Below are 22,841 nucleotides of genomic sequence, written 5' to 3' on the forward strand. Positions count from 1 at the left end.
AAGGGCATAGCCCTGTATTGTAGATGACGAATTTGTCCCTCTATACAAACTGCAACCCGAAGAACCTGCTGGTGTGAATGATGTATAGGAATATGGTAGTAAGCATCTTTCAGATCCAATACCACCATGTAACAGTTTGGAAATAGATTTTTTTATAGCTGAACGAATGGATTCCATCTTGAATGTTTTAGGTCTTATAAAGGAATTCAGCTTTCTTAAGTTAATAATGGTTCTGAAAGAGCCATCGGGCTTACTAACCAGAAACAAGGGAGAATAAAATTCTCTCCCTATCTGGGAAGATGGAACCTCCACTAGGACTTGTTTGTGTAGGAGGGATTTAACCTCGGTTTCAAGTGCCTCCTGCTGAGGCCTAGAACTTAAGGTGGTAAGAAGGAAAGAATCCGCAGGAGTTCTAATAAAGTCTAATGTGAGGCCTGAAGATATTAATTCAATGGCCCATGGATTAGTTGTTATTTCTCTCCATTGTTGACAATTGTTTTAGTCTTCCACCCACCGGGGGAATATCATTAATGGAATTTATCTGCTGGCTTGAAGGGGCGTTTGTTATACAGATTTCCTTTTTGTTTAAAATCTTTACTATTCCATCTGTCTCTGAAGCCTCCCCTCATTCCGAATGGTGGCTTCTTGAACGCCCTTCTGTAAGACGGAATAAAGGGATTAGGAAATCCTTTCTTCCTTTCGCCCGCCTTAGTGAGTATATCATCAAGGACTGTTCCAAAAAGGTACTCACCCTGACAGGGTATGGCACATAATTTGGATCTAGACTGGGCATCCCCCTTCCAGTTTTTTAGCCATAAAGCACGCCGAGCCGTATTGGAGAGATTAACTGTTCTGGCCGCCAGGCGGAGGGAATCAATTGAGGCATCTGATATAAAAGCCGCAGCACCCTTAATCAACGGGATAGATGCTCGTAATTTCTCCCTGGATACGCCACTTTTAATATTTTGATCCAGCTGATCCAGCCAGACTAACATTGATCTGCCAGTACATGTGGCTGAAATCGCCGGCTTGAATGCCGTGACACAGGCTTCCCACGATTTTTTAAGGAGTGCGTCTGATTTTCGGTCCATAGGGTCTGATAAGGAACCTGCATCCTCCACGGGCAAGGAGAAACGGCGAGATGTAGACGCAACTGCCGCATCAACCTTTGGTATTTTGGCCCAGGTATTTAGATCTTCATCATCAAAGGAGTAGCGCCTCTTACAGGATATTGGCATCAACCCCTTTTGACCTCTACTCCATTCTTTTTTAACGAGGTCTTTTATAGCCTGGTTTATCGGAAATACGTGGCCTTTCTTCTGAGAAAGACCAGCGAACATGACTTCCTCTGGTGTTTGGGGTTCCTTTGACTCAGATAGCCCCATCGTATTTCTTACTGATTTCACTAAGTTGTTTATGCCCTCAGTTGGAAAACAGACAAAGTCTTCCTCCTCTGAAGAATTGGACAGCTGAGAGACGTCTGAGTTGACCTCCCCACTCTCTGCTGACGTGTCAGCTTTAGGTGAAGATACTCTTCTCTTCCTTTTTTCAATATTTACTGAAGAAGAAGAACCACCTCCTAATGACTGAAGTTCTTCCCGAATTATAAGTCGTATCTCGTTCATTTTAACCGATTCCTCCTGCCGTAGGGTATTATCTATACACGCCTGACACAGACTTTTAGGATAAGAGTTCAGGCAGGGGTTCGGTACATATAGCACATTGTTTGTGCTTGCTCTTCCCCGTCCTCTTTGCCTAAAAATAATATAAGCAAAGGAATCAATATAAGCCTCAGTGGAGCTATATATACACTCACCCAGCGTATTATTTTATACCGGCTGCGGGGTTGCCTTAGCTTGGGATGTAGAACGGGACGATTTTCTTCCTGATTTATCAGTGGAGTCACTTATTTTAGCGTGTCCACCACTCCTTTTCCTGGCTTCACCACTAGTAACTAATGGCTCTTCCATAGGGTGCACCCTGACCCCCTCTTGGGACGACATAATGGCACACTGACTGCACTTACTGACTACACTTTATAGTGCAGTAACTCCCTGTACACACCCCCTGTGTTTTTTGTTTTTTTTACTCACAAGTCCGGCGTTTAGGGTAATGGCACCGCATGGGGGAATCCAATATGGCGGTTCCCCCGGAAATGATACTCCAACCCCGAGCCCCGGAAGTTCACCACCATTTCCGGGACGCCGACGCTACTGCGCATGCGCCCGCGTCTCTGCTGTACACCGGGAGACACCGCTGCATCCCACCATGTCACCTCTTACCTTGGAGGGACAGGAGGGCCTCGGACCGCGGAATCGTCACACCGCCGCTCAGTTCGCACACCGGAGGACGTCCTCTACCTCCGGCCGAACCAGGTACCCGCACTGTCGGCGTCTCACACAACGGTGTCCCAGCAGGGAGACCGTTGGTTACCTTCAGGCTGCATGTCAGCCGCACCAGATGAGGCGGGAGCCCGCAGGATCATTCCCCCGACTGTCTACCTGCTCTGGAACCCGTCGCTCATCAGAGTCGTACAGGCGGTAGTCCAGGCAGGTCTTCCTCTTCCTAGATCCATAGAGTCTTCTCTGTGGGTTCCCATCTAGGAACAGGAAACCAACTGAGGAGCGAGGGGGGGGCCGCCCCTTTTATCTCTCTGTAGGTTTCCTGTTCCTAGGGGCGGATCCCCTCTCTCTAGTGGGTGCTGTCGTGGCGAATAGAAAAAGTTAAATAAAAAATAAATGCAAACTATTAATAAAATACAGACAGCAATTCAGTAATTCCTCCCTTGGAAACTCCCTGAATCTCAAGTCACACACTTACCGCCGTTCACACTTACGCTCAGGTCACACTCAGCTCGTTCACACTTGCTAAGCTGAAGATTTAAAGAGATTTTTTTTGTTCTGTTTCCCCTCAGCAGCAATCCACCTTGCTTTTCAATGCAAATCCCTAAGGCTGCTTTCACACATCAGGTTTTTGGTTTCAGGCACAATCTGGATCAGTTTTTTTTCTGATGCCTGATCCGTTTTTTCCCCATAGAGTTGTATTACTGCCGGATTGTGCCTGATGGACATGCGTTTCATCCGTTTTGTGCCGGATCCGTCCCTTCAGGCTTTTTTGCCGGATACAAAAAACGTCTCCTGCAACGTTTTTTGTGTCCAGCGAAAAAGCCTGAAGGGACGTTTCTGGCAATAAACGCATAGAACTGATGTGTGAAAGAACATTTCCGGCGACCGAATCCGTCTTTAACACACTGAGCATGCCCACACTGAGCATGCCCAGAAGCTTTGTTTTTGATTCTGGCATGGAGAAATTCATTCTCTTTTTTTTTTTTTTCCTCTATCTCTCTCTCACACACACACAGGAGAATGTGGAAGTATAAACTTATGACGACCTTTGACACACTTAGTGCAGGAATGAATGTGTCACATGGATTTATGTCTTTTTACATCACTTAAGGAATTTTCATTTCAGACCTTATGGATTATAAAAAACAAGACCCCAATCAGAGGACAATAAAACATTCACTCATTATCTGCGAACTGTTCCAATATTTATGGACACAACTGTGTATCACTCTCCCATAATGACAGTTCTGTGCTGTGCTGTGTGTAAATATGTGACTCTTCAGATGTTGTATTAGTCTTGCCTGATGAAGAGGCCTGAGTAGTCTTGAAAGCTTGCAATTTGTTACCATCTTTTCAGTTAGCCATTAAAAGGTATGAACCACTGAGGACTCTCAATTCCAAATATTATTCTATCTACTGGCTAACATGGCACAAAGATATATATCTTTCCCGTTTCAAAATTGTGCAAGTATCAAGAGGTTTTTCATCTACAAAGTTTCTAATTTTCAAGACACTTCTTCGCTGTGCTTGAATGAGAACAGATGCCTATTAGCTGTCAGCAGAGAAATGAATACAATGGGACACAGATCACCTAGACGGATGCTAAATAGTCTGTACTGCAAAATGATCTTAGGATAGGTGTCCACCATCAGGAAGTAACAGAGCTTTGGATGCGGAGTATTTTCGCTGAGTCCAAAATGCTGCGTTCTAATCACACAGGTAAATACGCATGTGTTCAGTGAATCATGTGGATTTACCGCATCCAATATATTCTATTGTAGAAATTTCTGTGAAACTGACATGCATTGGCTCTTAAACTGGCACCGTGGGGAGTTTATGCAGCAGTAATAAGAAGCACAGTGGACATGGGATTTCTATAAATCCCATCCACTATGCTTCTAATGTAGAGCACAGCATTTTGGAGCCAGCGAGGTGACCTGCGTCCAAAGCGCTGCTATTCCTGATCAATATACACTTTTCAATTGAGAGCAGTACCAGTTATGTGAAAGCTTCCAGTCCCTGATTGTGAAAAAAAAAAAAAAAAAATCACTTTTTCACAAGTAAAATAATATGTTGAAAAGGATGAATTACAACCGCACATTAGAAAGTTACTCAAATTTGAATTATGCATTTATGCTTTAAAGGGACTCTGTCACCTGAATTTGGCAGGACTGGTTTTGGGTCATATGGGCGGAGTTTTCAGGTGTTTGATTCACCCTTTCCTTACCCGCTGGCTGCATGCTGGCTGCAATATTGGATTGAAGTTCATTCTCTGTCCTCCATAGTACGCGCCTGCGCAAAGCAATCTTGCCTTGTGCAGGCGTGTACTATGGAGGACAGAGAATGAACTTCAATCCAATATTGCAGCCAGCATGCAGCCAGCGGGTAAGGAAAGGGTGAATCAAACACCCGAAAACTCCGCCCATATGACCCAAAACCAGTCCCGCCAAATTCAGGTGACAGGTTCCCTTTAAAGATAAAGGGGTTTCCACTACTGCTACTAGATCAAAATGTTTGGCGTGGATAAAATAATAAAGCCTATACTCACCTCCCATGCAGGTGCTGATCCCGTGGTGTCGGCGCTCACTCTCCCTTGGGCTCTCATTCGGTTGTTGCGACACATGATGCCGGCACCCAATCAGCACTGTTGTCACTGTCCCCCACACCTTCAGACAAATCGAACATGAAGAGGAAGTCCAGGCTGTAGCTTATCTCGGACTTCATCTTGCTGTTCAATTTGACAGGATGCGGGGACAGTGACGCCAGCCCTGATTGAGTGCTTGCGTCACAACAGCAGCACAGGAGCCCCGGGAGACGGAGAGCCAACACAGAGGGCACGGCACCGGCACGGGAGGCGTGCATAAGCTTTATTACTTTATGGGGGCCAATCGAGTGGTATGAGAAGTAGTAAACAACTTCTTTAACATGTCAGAACATTTTTACATTTGTAACAGTGGTATGACTGCATAGGCGCTTGTCACCAAACAAAAATGATACCTTGTTTTAGAGAAATCACATTCCATATGTTAAAACTAGTTGACTGGTTTATACATACCAGTTCTGTGACCAATGGCCGCTTGCTCCCCAGTACTGAAAAGCTTTTCTGTTTTAGTGTGTGTAGGGTATTTTCCCTAAAGACAAAACAAATCAAATTCCAAAGCTTGGTTACCGGAGGTTAAACATCTCATTTCTCAGGCAAAGTAGGTTGCAAGTGGCATTCGTGGCACTCTTGCTTACATGACCAGTCCAGCAGGATGTGGACACTGTAAAAGATCTCAGACTATTACAGATTTAAAATTTAGTAAGGCTAGGTTCACATTTGCGGTTGTGTCTGCAGCGTTTCGTACGCAACCGCGTGGCAAAAAGCATGATAACGCTGAGGTTTTTTGTAATCCGCATCAACTTATGCATGACGGATAAAAACCCCCGCAAAGTTTGCATGTGTTTTTGCATGCATTCGCGTTTACGAGCATGCATTTGTTATGAAAACATTTTTCAAGGAGGATTTCCTTAACACAAGCCACGCACAATGGCTCTATAGATGTGGGAATTATTTAGTGCCGATTTTTATAAATCTTTAACAAGTGGACATGGCTAACAAGATTCTCTAGGGGGAACAGTTCTAGGCTGCTTTGCATGTAACACCCCTTAATAAAGACCACAAAACGTAGCACAAAATAAGAAGACCCAGGGTCCTCAGGGGCTCATTTCCTCTTTATACACATACCTATTATCCGTGGGAGATGGGCTCACTATTAACACCTTAAAAAAGAAATGGGAGGGACTCCTTCCCGATACACTGGGAGAGGAGTGGGAAGATATTTTGGAATCTCCAACTAAAGTTTCTCCCTCAGTTAACAATAGGATGACCCAGCTATATATTACATATCAGACTTATCTGACTCCGACACGACTTTTTAAAATGGGCCGCCTTCAGACGTCAGACTGCTTACGGTGTCACGCACATGATGCGGATTTTACCCACATGATATGGCGGTGCCCGGTAGTCCTTCATTATTGGAAAGAAGTCACGACATTGTTAACGTCTTTATTGTTAATCCCTGTCCCACTTGAACCATTGACTTGCCTATTTGGGGTGTGGGATACAGAGACCTGGGATCACCATACTGGGATCTTCCTTCGAGAAACGCTCTTCTTAGCACGAAAGGTACTGGCATTAGGGTGGATGGGTAGCTCCTCCCCGTCTCTCAGAGCTTGGATTGACCTGGTGAACTCGGTTATCCCATATGAAAGAACACTGTACCATAATAGAGGATGCCCAGGTAAATTCGAAAAAATTTGGGGTAGATGGAACTCATCTCATCATACTCTGTAGTCTGCGTGGATTAGATATATGCACGGGGAGGAGGGCATGGGGTTTGGGGACATCGTTGCAGAGCAAACTTGAATCTGTTTTCTTTTGGCGACTTATTACTAAAGGTTAAAGTTGTTTAAGTTGTATAGTAGGTATTTTGTAGGTACTAGTGATTCAACATGCACAGTCTATTGCCTCTGAACTTTGGATGCGATGATGTTTGTAATCATTTGTATCTGATGGTATGTTTAATAATGATAAATGTAATATGTGCAATGTTTGTCTATTCTGAAATTAATAAACGAATTTAAAAAAAAAAAATAAGAAGACCCATATTTATGGAACCTTATGGAAAATTTAAAAAGGAAAAAAGTGGAATACGGAGAGCTTGAGGAATAAAATGAGAGCAAAAGCTGGCTATTTTTGACACAGTGACAGGTCCTCTAACTCCTTAACGACCACCGATACGCTTTTTAACGGCGGCAGTTAAAGGTACTTATGCCTCAGCGCTGCTTTTTAACGGCGCTGAGAAATAAGGTTATAGCGGCCCCCAGGGTCGGAAAATCTCCAGGGTCTCCTCTACCGGGGGTAGCAGAGACCCCAGAGAACATGATTCGGGTCAGTTTTTACCGACCCCAGTTAATCATGGAATAACGACGACCGCAAAAAAAAGTCAGATTTCCTATTCATTTCTCTCTCCTCTGTTATGACCTAGCACATCAGAGGAGAGAGAAATTGGGTCCCCCGAGCCCCCCCAGTCCCTCCGGCGTCGCCCTGCCCTCGGCGTCTTCCTCCAGGAAGAAAATGGCAGGCGCATGCGCAGTGCGCCCGCCAAGATCTGCTGGTCGGCACCCAGCAACGATAGATTTTTCCTATTGGTTCATTTTGGTCACTGTGATAGACCCTATCACAGTGATCAAAATAAAAAAAAAATAGTAAATCAAAACCCCCTTAGTTAGATAAAAATAATAACAAAAATGTATTTTTTCCATTAGGGTTAGGGCTATGGTTATAGCTATGGTTACGGTTGGGGCTAGTGTTAGAGCTGGGATTAGAGCTTGGGTTGAGCTAGGGTTAGGGCTGGGGCTAGGGTTGTGGTGTTGGGGTTATGATTGTGGTTAGGGTTGGGATTAGTGGTGTGTTGGGGTTAGGGTTGGAGTTAGAATTGGGGGGTTTCCACTGTTTAGGTACATCAGGGGGTCTCCAAACACGACATGGCGCCCGCCATTAATACCAGCCAATTTTGTGTTAAAAAAAGTCAAACAGTGCTCCCTCCCTTCTGAGCCCTGCCGCCATGCGCCCAAACAGTGGCTTTCGCCCACATATGGGGTATCGGCGTGCTCAGGAGAAATTGCACAACAAATTTTGTGGTCAATTTTCTCCTGATACCCTTGTGAAAATAAAAAAAAAAATGTTTAGGTGTTTTTTAGGCGCATGCGTTTTTGCATGTTTTAACACAAACGCGGTGTTTTGATGCGTTTACATGCGTTTTTTCCTGCGTTTGCGTTTTTGAAACGCATGATGAGAAGTGTGTGACAGCTGCCAATCATCAAAATCAACTAGAAAACCCATTATAAACAGAAATACCTAGGGTTAGGGTTCGGATCCCTAGTAACCCTAGGGATCCTAACCCCAACTCTAACCCCAACTCTAACCCCAACTCTAACCCCAACTCTAACCCCAACTCTAACCCCAACTCTAACCCCAACTCTAACCCCAACTCTAACGCAAACCCTAACCCTAGGGATCCTAACCCTAATCCTTAGGGTTAGGATCCCTTAGGGTTAGGGCTGGGGGGTGGCTTATCAGTGTGTATCCTTGTGTTTTTCAATAAAAACGCATGCAAACGCATGTGCTTAAAAACGCATGCGTTTACATAGACATCAATACTTTTTTTTTGCGGCAAAAAAACGCATGCTTTTTTTGCGGCAAAAACACGCCGCTAGAAATTACTACATGTTGCATTTCTGCAACACAACGCATGCAGAGAAAAAACGCATACGTCGCCAAAACGCGTCAAAACGCATGCAAAAAAAAACGCATGCAAAAAATGCATGCGTTTTTAATGTTAAGTATAGGGAAAAAAATGCATGAGTTTTTTTGCGCAAAAACGCAAAAAAAAACCCGCAAATGTGAAACCAGCCTTAGAGTATACTTGTGGAAAAATATTACCGTATATACTCTAGTATAAGCCGAGATTTTCAGCCCATTTTTTTAGGATGAAAGTGCCCCTCTCGGCTTATACTAGAGTCATTGTCCCAGGGGGGTCGGCAGGGGAGGGGGAGCGGCGGCTGTGACATACTCACCTGCTCCCGGCACGGTCCCTGCATCTCCAGTCTCTGACAGCTTCTTCCAGCGTTGAGCGGTCACATGGTACCGCTCATTACAGTAATGAATATGGACCTGCCTCCACTCCCAAGGGGTGGAGCCGCATATTTATTACTGTAATGAGCGGTAACGGTGACCACTCAACGCTGGAAGCAGCTGTCAGCGCCCGGAGATGCAGGGACCGCACCAAGAGCAGGTGAGTATAATGGGGAGGGGGAGCGCTGCGCGATATTCACCTCTCCTCGTTCCGGGCGCCGCTCCGTCTTCCGCGTCCTCCGCAGTGACGCTCAGGTCAGAGGGCGCAATGACGTGGTTAGTCCGCGCCCTCCGGCTGAATGTTAGTGCAGAGGACACGGAAGACAGTAGCACCGGAACGAGGACTGGTGAGTATTGCAAGTGCCGAGTGCCTAAGCGACGAGAGGTGAGTATGTCATTTTTTTTTTTTTTTTTTTTAAATCGCAGCAACAGCATATGGGGCAAATATCTGTATGGAGCATCTTATGGGGCCATATTCAACGCTTGTGCAGCACTATATGGGGCAAATATCTTTATGGAGCATCTTATGGGGCCATAATCAACATTTGTGCAGCATTATATTGGGCAAATGTCTCTATGGTGCATCTTATGGGTCCATTATTAACCCTTGTGCAGCATTATATGGGGCATATTTTAATATGGAGCATCTTGTGGGGCTCATCATGAACTGTATGGAGCATTATATGGGGCTCCTGATTCAATATGGATATTCAATAACACTTAACCTACTGATATCTCAATTAATTTTACTTTTATTGGTACCTATTTTTATTTTTGAAATTTACCAGTAGCTGCTGCATTTTCCACCCAAGGCTTATACTCGCGTCACTAAGTTCTCCCAGTTTCTTGTGGCAAAATTAGGGGGGGGGGGGTTGAGTCGGCTTACACTCGAGTATATACGGTAACTGTTTTGTGTGATATAACTCTCTGATTTAAGGGAACTAAACTTAAAAGTTTGAAAATTGCAAAATTTTGGCCAAATTTCCGTTTTCTTTCATAAATAAACAAGTCATAGCAAAGCAATTTTACCACTACCATGAAGTACAATATGTCACGAAAAAAATAATCTCAGAATCAGTGGGATCAGTTGAAGCGTTCCATAGTTATAACCTAATAAAGTGACAGTGGTAAGAATTATTAAAATTAGCTTGGTTATTAAGTACCAAATTGGCTCTGTCACTAAGGGGTTAAAAAGTACCCAACACCAGTTAAAGGTTGCTTTCTATTTACCCCTTAAACCCCCAAGGGTGGTTTGCACGTTATGGACCGGGCCAATTTTTACAATTCTGACCACTGTCCCCTTATGAGGTTATAACTCTGGAACGCTTGCATGGATCCCGGTGATTCTGATATTGTTTTCTCGTGACATATTGTACTTCATGCTAGTGGTAAAATTTCCTTGACATTACTTGCGTTTGTGAAAAAAACGGAAATTTGGTTTAAATTTTGAAAATTTCGCAATTTTCCAACTTTGAATTTTCATGCCCTTAAATCACAGAGATATGTCACACAAAATACTTAATAAGTAATATTTCCCACATGTCTACTTAACATCAGCACAATTTTGGAACCTACATTTTTTTTTTGTTAGGGAGTAATAAGGGTTAAAAGTTGACCATCAATTTCTTATTTTTACAACACCAATTGTTTTTAGGGACCACATCACATTTGAAGTCACTTATAATAAATGTATTTATTAGAACAATATATATATTTTTTTCTTTATTTAGGATTTTTTTTTTTTTTTTTTTTACACGTTAATATTTTTCTTTTTAATTCCTCACTTTGTCCCAGGGTGAGACATCATGCTATGCAAAGCACTGTGTCAGATCAGTGATCTGACAGGCACTGCAGGAGGCTTGTCGGCGCGTGCTCTCTGCAGTCGCTTGCAAGCCACCTCCCTGCAGGACCCAGAAAAACCCCCGCAGCCATCTTGGATCCGGGGCCTGAGGCCGGAGGAAACGCTCGGAACAACGCTATCACATTGCGGTGTTCCGAGGGTCTCAGGGAAGCACGCAGGGAGGGGGCGATGATTCCCTATGCCACCGGAACGCTGCGATCATGTTTGATCGCAGTGTTCCGGGGGTTAATGTGCCAGGAGTGGTATATAGTGCCGGATGTCAGCTGTAATAACCAGCTGACACCTGGCCACACTCCCCCCACGAGCGCGGCTGATCACCTATGACGTACTATCCCGTCCCTGGGAATTAAGTCCCAGGTCACCTCGACGGGATAGAACGTCAGATGGCAGAAAGGGGTTAAGATAGGTGTAAGTAGCCTCATTCAGACATCCATTTCACATACGTGTGCCATCTGTGATTTTTACATACATATTATAGTCGTCTGGGCTGTTCATACGTCCACTGCTTTTTTTGAGACCGTGTGTCCATGCAAAGATCATAGAGACATGTACATTTTACAGGCATCACAGATGAGAAGTACCAATCCAAGTGTATGGGTCCGTGAAAATCACCAACAGCACAAGGATGGCGGTGTGCATTTCTGTGTGTTGTCCTTGATTTGAGATGAGCGAATATTTCAATATTCGGTTCGGATTATGATCGCCATATATGCAATATTCACCGAACATAGCTGAACGTCATTGGAGTCAATGGGAGTACAGGTGAATGAATATGTTCGGAAACGATCATCAAACATAAATTTCTCACGACTATGGCACATTCGCATTCGTCGATAGTTATCCGAACATATTTGCTCATCTCTATACTTGATTAACATTGCAATGAGAGGAGTAGCTTTGTAATTTGTTTAACCATCTGTGGAAATCAATGATTACATACTGATGGTAAAAACTGACCAAACACTGATGAAACTCCAATACAAAACAGTAAAGTAAAATTCATTAGTAAAAGTGTCCAGAAGGGTCCTTAATGTTGCCCCTAAAAGACCAGACTTTCTATCAAAAGTAAGGTCTAAGTCTCCAGGTTGTCAGATCATGGCATGCAGAGCAGAATCCAACATAACTCCATGGCTCTCCTTGTTGCGAAAGAGCAATATCTCCCATGTTGTTACAAGATCTCCATCTTTGCACTAACCAAGCATTGCCAAATACTTTACTAAGTGGTTACTGAACAATAACAGTATGTGGTTACTGTTTGGCAACCACTTACTAAGTATATGACAGCATTGAGTTACAGGGACATCTGGATTGTGCGCTTTCACAGAAATTATGGCTGAGGAGGCTTGTGGAATCCTGTTCTGTATGCCGGACCTGAGTTTTACTAGAAAAGGTTATTTAGGGGAACATAAGGGATCATTCTGACATCTTTTGCTAACAAATGCATTATTGAAAGTCACTCACATGAATTTCTTGTGGGGTTTAGTTTCCAAAATAAGGTCATTTGTGGAGGAGGAGGAGGAGGATTCTGTTTTTATGGGACTCTGCAAGTGCAACATGGCATGTGCAATCTTTCCCAGCCAAAATTGTACTAACATAGAAATCAAATAGCGCTTCTTCACTTCTGAGCTGTGCGGTGTGCCCAAACAACAGTTATCGGCCATACATGGGATAGAGTTACAGTTGGGAGAAATTGCGCAATATATTGTGGGGGTCCATTTTCCCCTATTATCACTTGTAAACATGAAAAATGTAGGGTAAATTAATATTTTAGTGGAATTTTGATTTCATTCCACTTTAAGCAAAGTCTTGTGATGCAACCTGAAGAATTAAACCTCCAGACAGAAGTTTTATATAAACTGAAGGGTGCAGGTGTTAAAATGTTATTTCAGAAGACACTTTATGACTGAATAGGTCCATACAAAACAGATTTTACACATTTACTTAGAAATTTTTTTTAGCAACAATGTTTCCCTTCCTAACATTCTAACAAAATAAAAGGCCGTTAGAAAAGTTACAAAATGTCTACATCTAAATTAGGGCTGCATCATTTTTCAGTGTTACAAACAAAAAAGTTAAGGATATGAAACAACAAAAGATTGAAAACCGGTAATTTTCCTAAATTTTCATTAAAAAAAAAAAAAAAAAAAAAAAAAGCAAAACGATCTAAATTTACCACTGACTAAGTAAATCGTGTCAGGAAAAAACAGACTAAGAATTACCGGGATGCATAGAAGCATTCTGGTGATAAAGTGACATGTCAGAATTAGAGCTTGGTCACAGGCCAAAATGGACTCAGTAACTAGGGGTTAATAACACAGTGAGGTCATCCACTTTTATATTTTACATACCAGTATACTGCTTTAGCATAAAACTCAATATTCTCAGAGAAATCACTGACATCATCCTTGGCAATACTTTCCAGCCAATCTACCACCAGCTAAAAAGGGAAGAGAATAAATGTATATTATTTTGTCTAACCAGAACCTAGAGAGTAATACATAACAGTCTAAAGTATAATAAGAAAGTCCAGCTACTATATTTAGAAACATGTAGAGTCATAAAACCCACAAAGAAAATGTTGTTATACTTAAAATATAAAATTTTAATTACGTAGAGCAGATCTGGGCAAAGTGCGGCTCAAGACAACTGTGGGGCTGGAAATCAGAGGTCCGCGGTCCGCACGATGCCCGCCAGCCAGCTCGCTGTTTCAATGTGCACCGCGGTTCTGCGTTGCGCCGCTGAAACTTTTGACTCCTCCAGCCACTTCCTCCACCAATAAAGCTTGTTTAACAGCCGACGCGATGACGTCATTTCATCGTGTCAGCTGTGAACTCCGGAAAGTCAGCACACCAGAGGCAGCGAAAGAGGCAGAGCACCAGGGAACAGGACCGAGGTGTGTATGTGGTGTTTTTTTCCTCATGTGTATGGGCTATATGGGTGGGCATGGGGAGGCTATGGGGGTGACAACATGGGGCCGCTGCACATGGGGAGGGCGACATGCTGCCGCTGCACATGGGGGGGGGGGGGGGGGGGGCGACATGCTGCCACTGCACATGGGGGGACATGCTGCCGCTGCACATGGGGGGGGGGGCGACATGCTGCCGCTGCACATGGGGGGGGGCAACACGCTGCCGCTGCACATGGGGGGGGGGCGACACGCTGCAGCTGCACATGGGGGGGCGACACGCTGCCGCTGCACATGGGGGGGGGGTGACACGCTGCCGCTGCACATGGGGAGGGGGGGGGCGACACGCTGCCGCTGCACATGGGGGGCGACACGCTGCTGCTGCACATGGGGGGGCAACACGCTGCACATGGGGAGGCTATGGGGGCGACATGCAGTGTTTATAGGGAGGCTGTGTGAGGCTCATTCCGTATATGGGGAGGCTGTGTGAGACTCATTTCGTATATGGGGAGGCTGTGTGAGGCTCATGCCGTATATGGGGAGGCTGTGTGGGGCTCATGCCGTATATGGGGAGGCTGTGTGGGGCTCATTTCGTATATGGGGAGGCTGTGTGAGGCTCATGCCGTATATGGGGAGGCTGTGTGGGGCTCATGCCGTATATGGGGAGGCTGTGTGGGGCTCATGCCGTATATGGGGAGGCTGTGTGAGGCTCATTCCGTATATGGGGAGGCTGTGTGAGGCTCATTCCGTATATGGGGAGCCTGTGTGAGGCTCATTCCGTATATGGGGAGGCTGTGTGAGGCTCATGCCGTATATGGGGAGGCTGTGTGAGGCTCATGCCGTATATGGGGAGGCTGTGTGAGGCTCATGCCGTATATGGGGAGGCTGTGTGAGGCTCATGCAGTTTATATAGGGAGGCTGTGTGGGGCTCATGCAGTTTATATAGGGAGGCTGTGTGGGGCTCATGCAGTGTATAGGGAGGCTGTGTGGGGCTCATGCCGTATATGGGGGAGGCTCTGTGGGGCTCATGCCGTATATGGGGGAGGCTGTGTGGGGCTCATTCCGTATATGGGGAGGCTGTGTGAGGCTCATTCCGTATATGGGGAGGCTGTGTGAGGCTCATTCCGTATATGGGGAGGCTGTGTGAGGCTCATTCCGTATATGGGGAGGCTGTGTGAGGCTCATGCCGTATATGGGGAGGCTGTGTGAGGCTCATTCCGTATATGGGGAGGCTGTGTGAGGCTCATTCCGTATATGGGGAGGCTGTGTGAGGCTCATGTCGTATATGGGGAGGCTGTGTGAGGCTCATGCCGTATATAGGGAGGCTGTGTGAGGCTCATGCCGTATATAGGGAGGCTGTGTGGGGCTCATGCAGTTTATATAGGGAGGCTGTGTGGGGCTCATGCAGTGTATAGGGAGGCTGTGTGGGGCTCATGCCGTATATGGGGGAGGCTCTGTGGGGCTCATGCCGTATATGGGGGAGGCTGTGTGGGGCTCATTCCGTATATGGGGAGGCTGTGTGAGGCTCATTCCGTATATGGGGAGGCTGTGTGAGGCTCATTCCGTATATGGGGAGGCTGTGTGAGGCTCATGCCGTATATGGGGAGGCTGTGTGAGGCTCATTCCGTATATGGGGAGGCTGTGTGAGGCTCATGCCGTATATGGGGAGGCTGTGTGGGGCTCATTTCGTATATGGGGAGGCTGTGTGGGGCTCATGCCGCATATAAGGGCTGTTGGGGTGCTCAAGCGATATACAGAAGGGGCTGTGCTCGGGTTCAAAATTATCAATACTATAATAATTATAACATATCAATCTTAATATTGAGCAGAATTTCGGCCTATTGGTTCGGCCTTCCACAACAGTCACGGTCTCTCATGTGGCCCCTCAGGGAAATGAATTGCTCACCCCTAAAGTAGAGTAAAAAAAAATAAATAGCAAGGTCCACAGTACAGAACAAAAAGGGGGAGGAAAAGTAGAATGTGGCTATACCGTAGACCCATGCACTGTTAGAAGTCATAATCAAATATAGAAAGTAAGCAATAGCATAATTCCAATGGATAAGGTATATGTGAAGAGTATGTCAAAATAAGGAAACCGTATTTAAAAATCAATTGACCACACTGAAAAATCACATCCCAATCATGGTTAGCCAAAAAGAAACAAAGCATCTACTATAACTAGACTCCTATACGTCCCAAGAGTTAGCTCCTGAGTATGACATCAAAAAGAAGTACTTATCCATAAGTAAAGTGGCCCTATGCGCTCCTTCCAACTCCATTACTTTCTTATTCTCTTCACATGTATCTTATCCGTTGGAATTATGGTAATGTTTACATACGTTTATTGATTAAGACTTTTAACAGTACATGGATTATTATCTATTATAAACAACTCCTGCTTTTCCTCACTGAGTCTTCACTGTGGACCTTATTTTTTATTCCTTAGTGTTTACTCTTTGTATTTGTTATGTTAAATGAAATATTTTTTACTTATATATGTGGGTTTTATGACTCCATAGGTTTGTGGAAAATACGTATTTTGTAGTCCTCTCCAAATATTTTCATGATTCCTAGGGGAATATGCTGCCCCACCAACTTAATTTGCTGTTAATCTAAATAGTGGTCCTTTTTATTTAAAGTACAAGTGGAAATACTATACAATAAATAGAGATTTAGTCTTTGCCTCTGTTTTTTGTAAAATAGTAGTAAAACCACATAATCATGGTGCTTGTTGCGATTTTCATTTATGACTGCAACATGGGAATACACCCTAAATATCTGTGTGGCCATGTGATAATCTTCTACACACCTACACATTAATTAACACTTTATTACACACCCTAAACCCCCTTACTAAACCTCATAGAAAATCTACAATTGTGGGTGCAAAGTTTTAAACAGTAAGTAAAGTTTGAGGAACTTTTTTTAAACCCTTTAATTCTGAGCAGATCACTGAGATCCCACCGACTGTTCAAAAGATTTCTTACAAGAGCGCAGCTCAAGAGCACACACACAACAATACAGATGCAGCAGAAAGCCTATGGCTGTTTACTGCATCCGTACGCCATGTTTTGTGTGCGCACGCTCAGTACAAACACAGTAGAAAGTCATAGGCTTTCTACTACATCCATACCCTGCTGTGTGCTCGTAACTCAGGCAGCAGTTGCGAACTGTCTCCTAACCTGCACACCTCTAAGGGGTCTTTTGAGCAATAGGTCGGTGTCTCAGGATTTGACACGTGCCAATCAAAATTAAAGGGCCTCAAACACATAAAAAAAAAATCCCAAAAGTCTAAATCTCATTTAACAGGTATACTATTGGAGGAACAAAAGTTATTTATTTAATAAATACAGGTCCTTCTCAAAAAATTAGCATATAGTGTTAAATTTCATTATTTACCATAATGTAATGATTACAATTAAACTTTCATATATTATAGATTCATTATCCACCAACTGAAATTTGTCACGTCTTTTATTGTTTTAATACTGATGATTTTGGCATACAACTCCTGATAACCCAAAAAACCTGTCTCAATAAATTAGCATATCAAGAAAAGGTTCTCTAAACGACCTATTACCCTAATCTTCTGAATCAACTAATTAACTCTAAACACATGCAAAAGATACCTGAGGCTTTTATAAACTCCCTGCCTGGTTCATTACTCAAAACCCCCATCATGGGTAAGACTAGCGACCTGACAGATGTCAAGAAGGCCATCATTGACACCCTCAAGCAAGAGGGTAAGACCCAGAAAGAAATTTCTCAACAAATAGGCTGTTCCCAGAGTGCTGTATCAAGGCACCTCAATGGTAAGTCTGTTGGAAGGAAACAATGTGGCAGAAAACGCTGTACAACGAGAAGAGGAGACCGGACCCTGAGGAAGATTGTGGAGAAGGACCATAGTAACATAGTAACATAGTTAGTAAGGCCGAAAAAAGACATTTGTCCATCCAGTTCAGCCTATATTCCGTCATAATAAATCCCCAGATCTACGTCCTTTTACAGAACCTAATAATTGTATGATACAATATTGTTCTGCTCCAGGAAGACATCCAGGCCTCTCTTGAACCCCTCGACTGAGTTCGCCATCACCACCTCCTCAGGCAAGCAATTCCAGATTCTCACTGCCCTAACAGTAAAGAATCCTCTTCTATGTTGGTGGAAAAACCTTCTCTCCTCCAGACGCAAAGAATGCCCCCTTGTGCCCGTCACCTTCCTTGGTATAAACAGATCCTCAGCGAGATATTTGTATTGTCCCCTTATATACTTATACATGGTTATTAGATCGCCCCTCAGTCGTCTTTTTTCTAGACTAAATAATCCTAATTTCGCTAATCTATCTGGGTATTGTAGTTCTCCCATCCCCTTTATTAATTTTGTTGCCCTCCTTTGTACTCTCTCTAGTTCCATTATATCCTTCCTGAGCACCGGTGCCCAAAACTGGACACAGTACTCCATGTGCGGTCTAACTAGGGATTTGTACAGAGGCAGTATAATGCTCTCATCATGTGTATCCAGACCTCTTTTAATGCACCCCATGATCCTGTTTGCCTTGGCAGCTGCTGCCTGGCACTGGCTGCTCCAGGTAAGTTTATCATTAACTAGGATCCCCAAGTCCTTCTCCCTGTCAGATTTACCCAGTGGTTTCCCGTTCAGTGTGTAATGGTGATATTGATTCCCTCTTCCCATGTGTATAACCTTACATTTATCATTGTTAAACCTCATCTGCCACCTTTCAGCCCAAGTTTCCAACTTATCCAGATCCATCTGTAGCAGAATACTATCTTCTCTTGTATTAACTGCTTTACATAGTTTTGTATCATCGGCAAATATCGATATTTTACTGTGTAAACCTTCTACCAGATCATTAATGAATATGTTGAAGAGAACAGGTCCCAATACTGACCCCTGCGGTACCCCACTGGTCACAGCGACCCAGTTAGAGACTATACCATTTATAACCACCCTCTGCTTTCTATCACTAAGCCAGTTACTAACCCATTTACACACATTTTCCCCCAGACCAAGCATTCTCATTTTGTGTACCAACCTCTTGTGCGGCACGGTATCAAACGCTTTGGAAAAATCGAGATATACCACGTCCAATGACTCACCGTGGTCCAGTCTATAGCTTACCTCTTCATAAAAACTGATTAGATTGGTTTGACAGGAGCGATTTCTCATAAACCCATGCTGATATGGAGTTAAACAGTTATTCTCATTGAGATAATCCAGAATAACATCCCTCAGAAACCCTTCAAATATTTTACCAACAATAGAGGTTAGACTTACTGGCCTATAATTTCCAGGTTCACTTTTAGAGCCCTTTTTGAATATTGGCACCACATTTGCTATGCGCCAGTCCTGCGGAACAGACCCTGTCGCTATAGAGTCACTAAAAATAAGAAATAATGGTTTATCTATTACATTACTTAGTTCTCTTAGTACTCGTGGGTGTATGCCATCCGGACCTGGAGATTTATCTATTTTAATCTTATTTAGCCGGTTTCGCACCTCTTCTTGGGTTAGATTGGTGACCCTTAATATAGGGTTTTCATTGTTTCTTGGGATTTCACCTAGCATTTCATTTTCCACCGTGAATACCGTGGAGAAGAAGGTGTTTAATATGTTAGCTTTTTCCTCGTCATCTACAACCATTCTTTCCTCACTATTTTTTAAGGGGCCTACATTTTCAGTTTTTATTCTTTTACTATTGATATAGTTGAAGAACAGTTTGGGATTAGTTTTACTCTCCTTAGCAATGTGCTTCTCTGTTTCCTTTTTGGCAGCTTTAATTAGTTTTTTAGATAAAGTATTTTTCTCCCTATAGTTTTTTAGAGCTTCAATGGTGCCATCCTGCTTTAGTAGTGCAAATGCTTTCTTTTTACTGTTAATTGCCTGTCTTATTTCTTTGTTTAGCCACATTGGGTTTTTCCTATTTCTAGTCCTTTTATTCCCACAAGGTATAAACCGCTTACACTGCCTATTTAGGATGTTCTTAAACATTTCCCATTTATTATCTGTATTCTTATTTCTGAGGATATTGTCCCAGTCTACCAGATTAAGGGCATCTCTAAGCTGGTCAAACTTTGCCTTCCTAAAGTTCAGTGTTTTTGTGACTCCCTGACAAGTCCCCCTAGTGAAAGACAGGTGAAACTGTACAATATTGTGGTCGCTATTTCCTAGATGCCCGACCACCTGCAGATTTGTTATTCTGTCAGGTCTATTAGATAGTATTAGGTCTAAAAGTGCTGCTCCTCTGGTTGGATTCTGCACCAATTGTGAAAGATAATTTTTCTTGGTTATTAGCAGAAACCTGTTGCCTTTATGGGTTTCACAGGTTTCTGTTTCCCAGTTAATATCCGGGTAGTTAAAGTCCCCCATAACCAGGACCTCATTATGGGTTGCAGCTTCATCTATCTGCTTTAGAAGTAGACTTTCCATGCTTTCTGTTATATTTGGGGGTTTGTAACAGACCCCAATGAGAATTTTGTTACCATTTTTCCCTCCATGAATTTCAACCCATATGGACTCGACATCTTCATTCCCTTCGCTAATATCCTCCCTTAAAGTGGACTTTAGACAAGACTTTACATAGAGACAAACCCCTCCTCCTCTCCGATTTTTACGATCCTTTCTAAACAGACTGTAACCCTGTAAGTTAACTGCCCAGTCATAGCTTTCATCTAACCATGTCTCGGTTATTCCCACTATGTCAAAGTTACCTGTAGATATTTCTGCTTCTAGTTCTTCCATCTTGTTTGTCAGGCTTCTGGCGTTTGCGAGCATGCAGTTTAGAGGATTTTGTTTTGTTCCAATCTCCTCACTGTGGATTGTTTTAGAAATGTTCTTACCTCCCTTCTGAGTATGTTTTCCTGGGTCGTCTTTGTACGAGTCTAATTCCAGACCGATTCCAGACCTTGGGGAACCTGAGGAAGCAGTGGACTGAGTCTGGTGTGGAAACATCCAGAGCCACCGTGCACAGGTGTGTGCAGGAAATGGGCTACAGGTGCCGAAATGGGCTACAGGTGCCGAAATGGGCTACAGAGAAGCAGCACTGGACTGTTGCTAAGTGGTCCCAAGTACTTTTTTCTGATGAAAGCAAATTTTGCATGTCATTCGGAAATCAAGGTGCCAGAGTCTGGAGGAAGACTGGGGAGAAGGAAATGCCAAAATGCCTGAAGTCCAGTGTCAAGTACCCACAGTCAGTGATGGTGTGGGGTGCCATGTCAGCTGCTGGTGTTGGTCCACTGTGTTTCATCAAGGGCAGGGTCAATGCAGCTAGCTATCAGGAGATTATGGAGCACTTCATGCTTCCATCAGCTGAAATGCTTTATGGAGATGAAGATTTCATTTTTAAGCACGACCTGGCACCTGCTCACAGTGCCAAAACCACTGGTAAATGGTTTACTGACCATGGTATTACTGTGCTCAATTGGCCTGCCAACTCTCCTGACCTGAACCCCATAGAGAATCTATGGGATATTGTGAAGAGAAAGTTGAGAGACGCAAGACCCAACACTCTGGATGAGCTTAAGGCCGCTATTGAAGCATCCTGGGCCTCCATAACATCTCAGCAGTGTCACAGGCTGATTGCCTCCATGCCAAGCCGCATTGAAGCAGTCATTTCTGCCAAAGGATTCCCGACCAAGTATTGAGTGCATAACTGAACATTATTATTTGATGGTTTTTTTGTTTGTTGTTAAAAAACACTTTTATTTGATTGGATGGGTGAAATATGCTAATTTATTGAGACAGGTTTTTTGGGTTATCAGGAGTTGTATGCCAAAATCATCAATATTAAAACAATAAAAGACGTGACAAATTTCAGTTGGTGGATAATGAATCTATAATATATGAAAGTTTAATTGTAATCATTACATTATGGTAAATAATGAAATTTAACACTATATGCTAATTTTTTGAGAAGGACTTGTATAAGAATTTTACTGGTCCCTCAAAGGACACCAACATACCTGGCTCTGTCTTACAAGTGAATCCCGCTCGAATAATTTGTCCATAATAATTTTTTCACTGGCATTTGGTGCCTGATGAAGAGAAATTTATAAAAAAAATACACTCATTACAACAAGTTAAAGCAGATGTGTCAGACTATGCTGCCTGATCTAAGGTAGCATCCACACAACATTCTGCCTAGTGCAGAGTACTCTATAGGTGGGCTTCCCTGAGAATGGGCAAAACATGTTACTCAATTAGATATTTTGCATAGCATATCTCAGCTGCAATCCTATCTATGGCTATAGATACAAGCCCCAAGTCAACCATTTGTATTATTTATTAAAGCCTTTTCTTGTCATTTGGTATTTGTTGATGTTTCTATAGCCAAATTCTCCAAAATAAACAAAAACACAATAGTTAGCCAGCATCCAATAAGAGGTGAAATTCATACTTTGCAACATTTTTGCGTGACTTGGAGGTGAGCAAAAATTTGGAAACTTTTCACACCAATTTTTCCCAAGAGGCCAAAATGGAGGGATGTTGGGCGATACAGGGGTGAGACACCAGCTTGCTGAATTTATAACAAGCAGGGGCTTACTTTTACACCAGAAATTTTGCTTCAGTCTGACTGAAGTAAGATGTGTGGTCCGGCGCACAGAGGAAGACAGCTCTTGTCAGACGCATCCGATTTCTTTAAGAGGCATGTGCCTCTCAATGAATCCGGAGCATCTGACTGCACCACAGCTCTTCATAAAGACAGTTGCGATTGCCGATCTTGATGAATTGGATGCCAAAACCCGCAACACCCATGGGAGGAACAAGAATAATAATATAGCAAGGACTGTCCTGGTGACTTGGTCCTCTTCACAGCTCCTGCAATCTAGCAGGAGCAAGTCAGGTCTATGGCTGTCAGACAACTGTGAGAGAAGACAGAAGTGGTGTAATACCACTTACATTTGTGTGAAACAGTAAAAAGATATAAAATTACAAACTTATTTCTATGCAGACAGAAACAGTATTAAAAAGGAAAAAAAATTACAATATGTCCCGCATAAATAGGGATTTTTATGTACTCCCCGTAAAATCCTT

General features: G+C 43.4%; 1 protein-coding gene across 1 annotated transcript in view; it reads right to left on the bottom strand.

Annotated features, from left to right (window-relative positions):
• NUP107 (nucleoporin 107) overlaps positions 1-22,841 on the bottom strand; it is a 113,381-nt gene that overhangs the window by 51,809 nt on the left and 38,731 nt on the right. Inside the window, exons 9-11 of the mRNA XM_069764639.1 lie at positions 21,770-21,841; positions 13,234-13,322; positions 5,401-5,476 (exon numbers count right to left, since the gene is read on the bottom strand). Of these exons, the coding sequence (XP_069620740.1) occupies positions 5,401-5,476; positions 13,234-13,322; positions 21,770-21,841 (237 nt within the window). The remainder of the gene's footprint in view (positions 1-5,400; positions 5,477-13,233; positions 13,323-21,769; positions 21,842-22,841) is intronic.

Source organism: Ranitomeya imitator, chromosome 4, assembly GCF_032444005.1.
Source record: "Ranitomeya imitator isolate aRanImi1 chromosome 4, aRanImi1.pri, whole genome shotgun sequence".
NCBI lineage: Eukaryota > Metazoa > Chordata > Amphibia > Anura > Dendrobatidae > Ranitomeya > Ranitomeya imitator.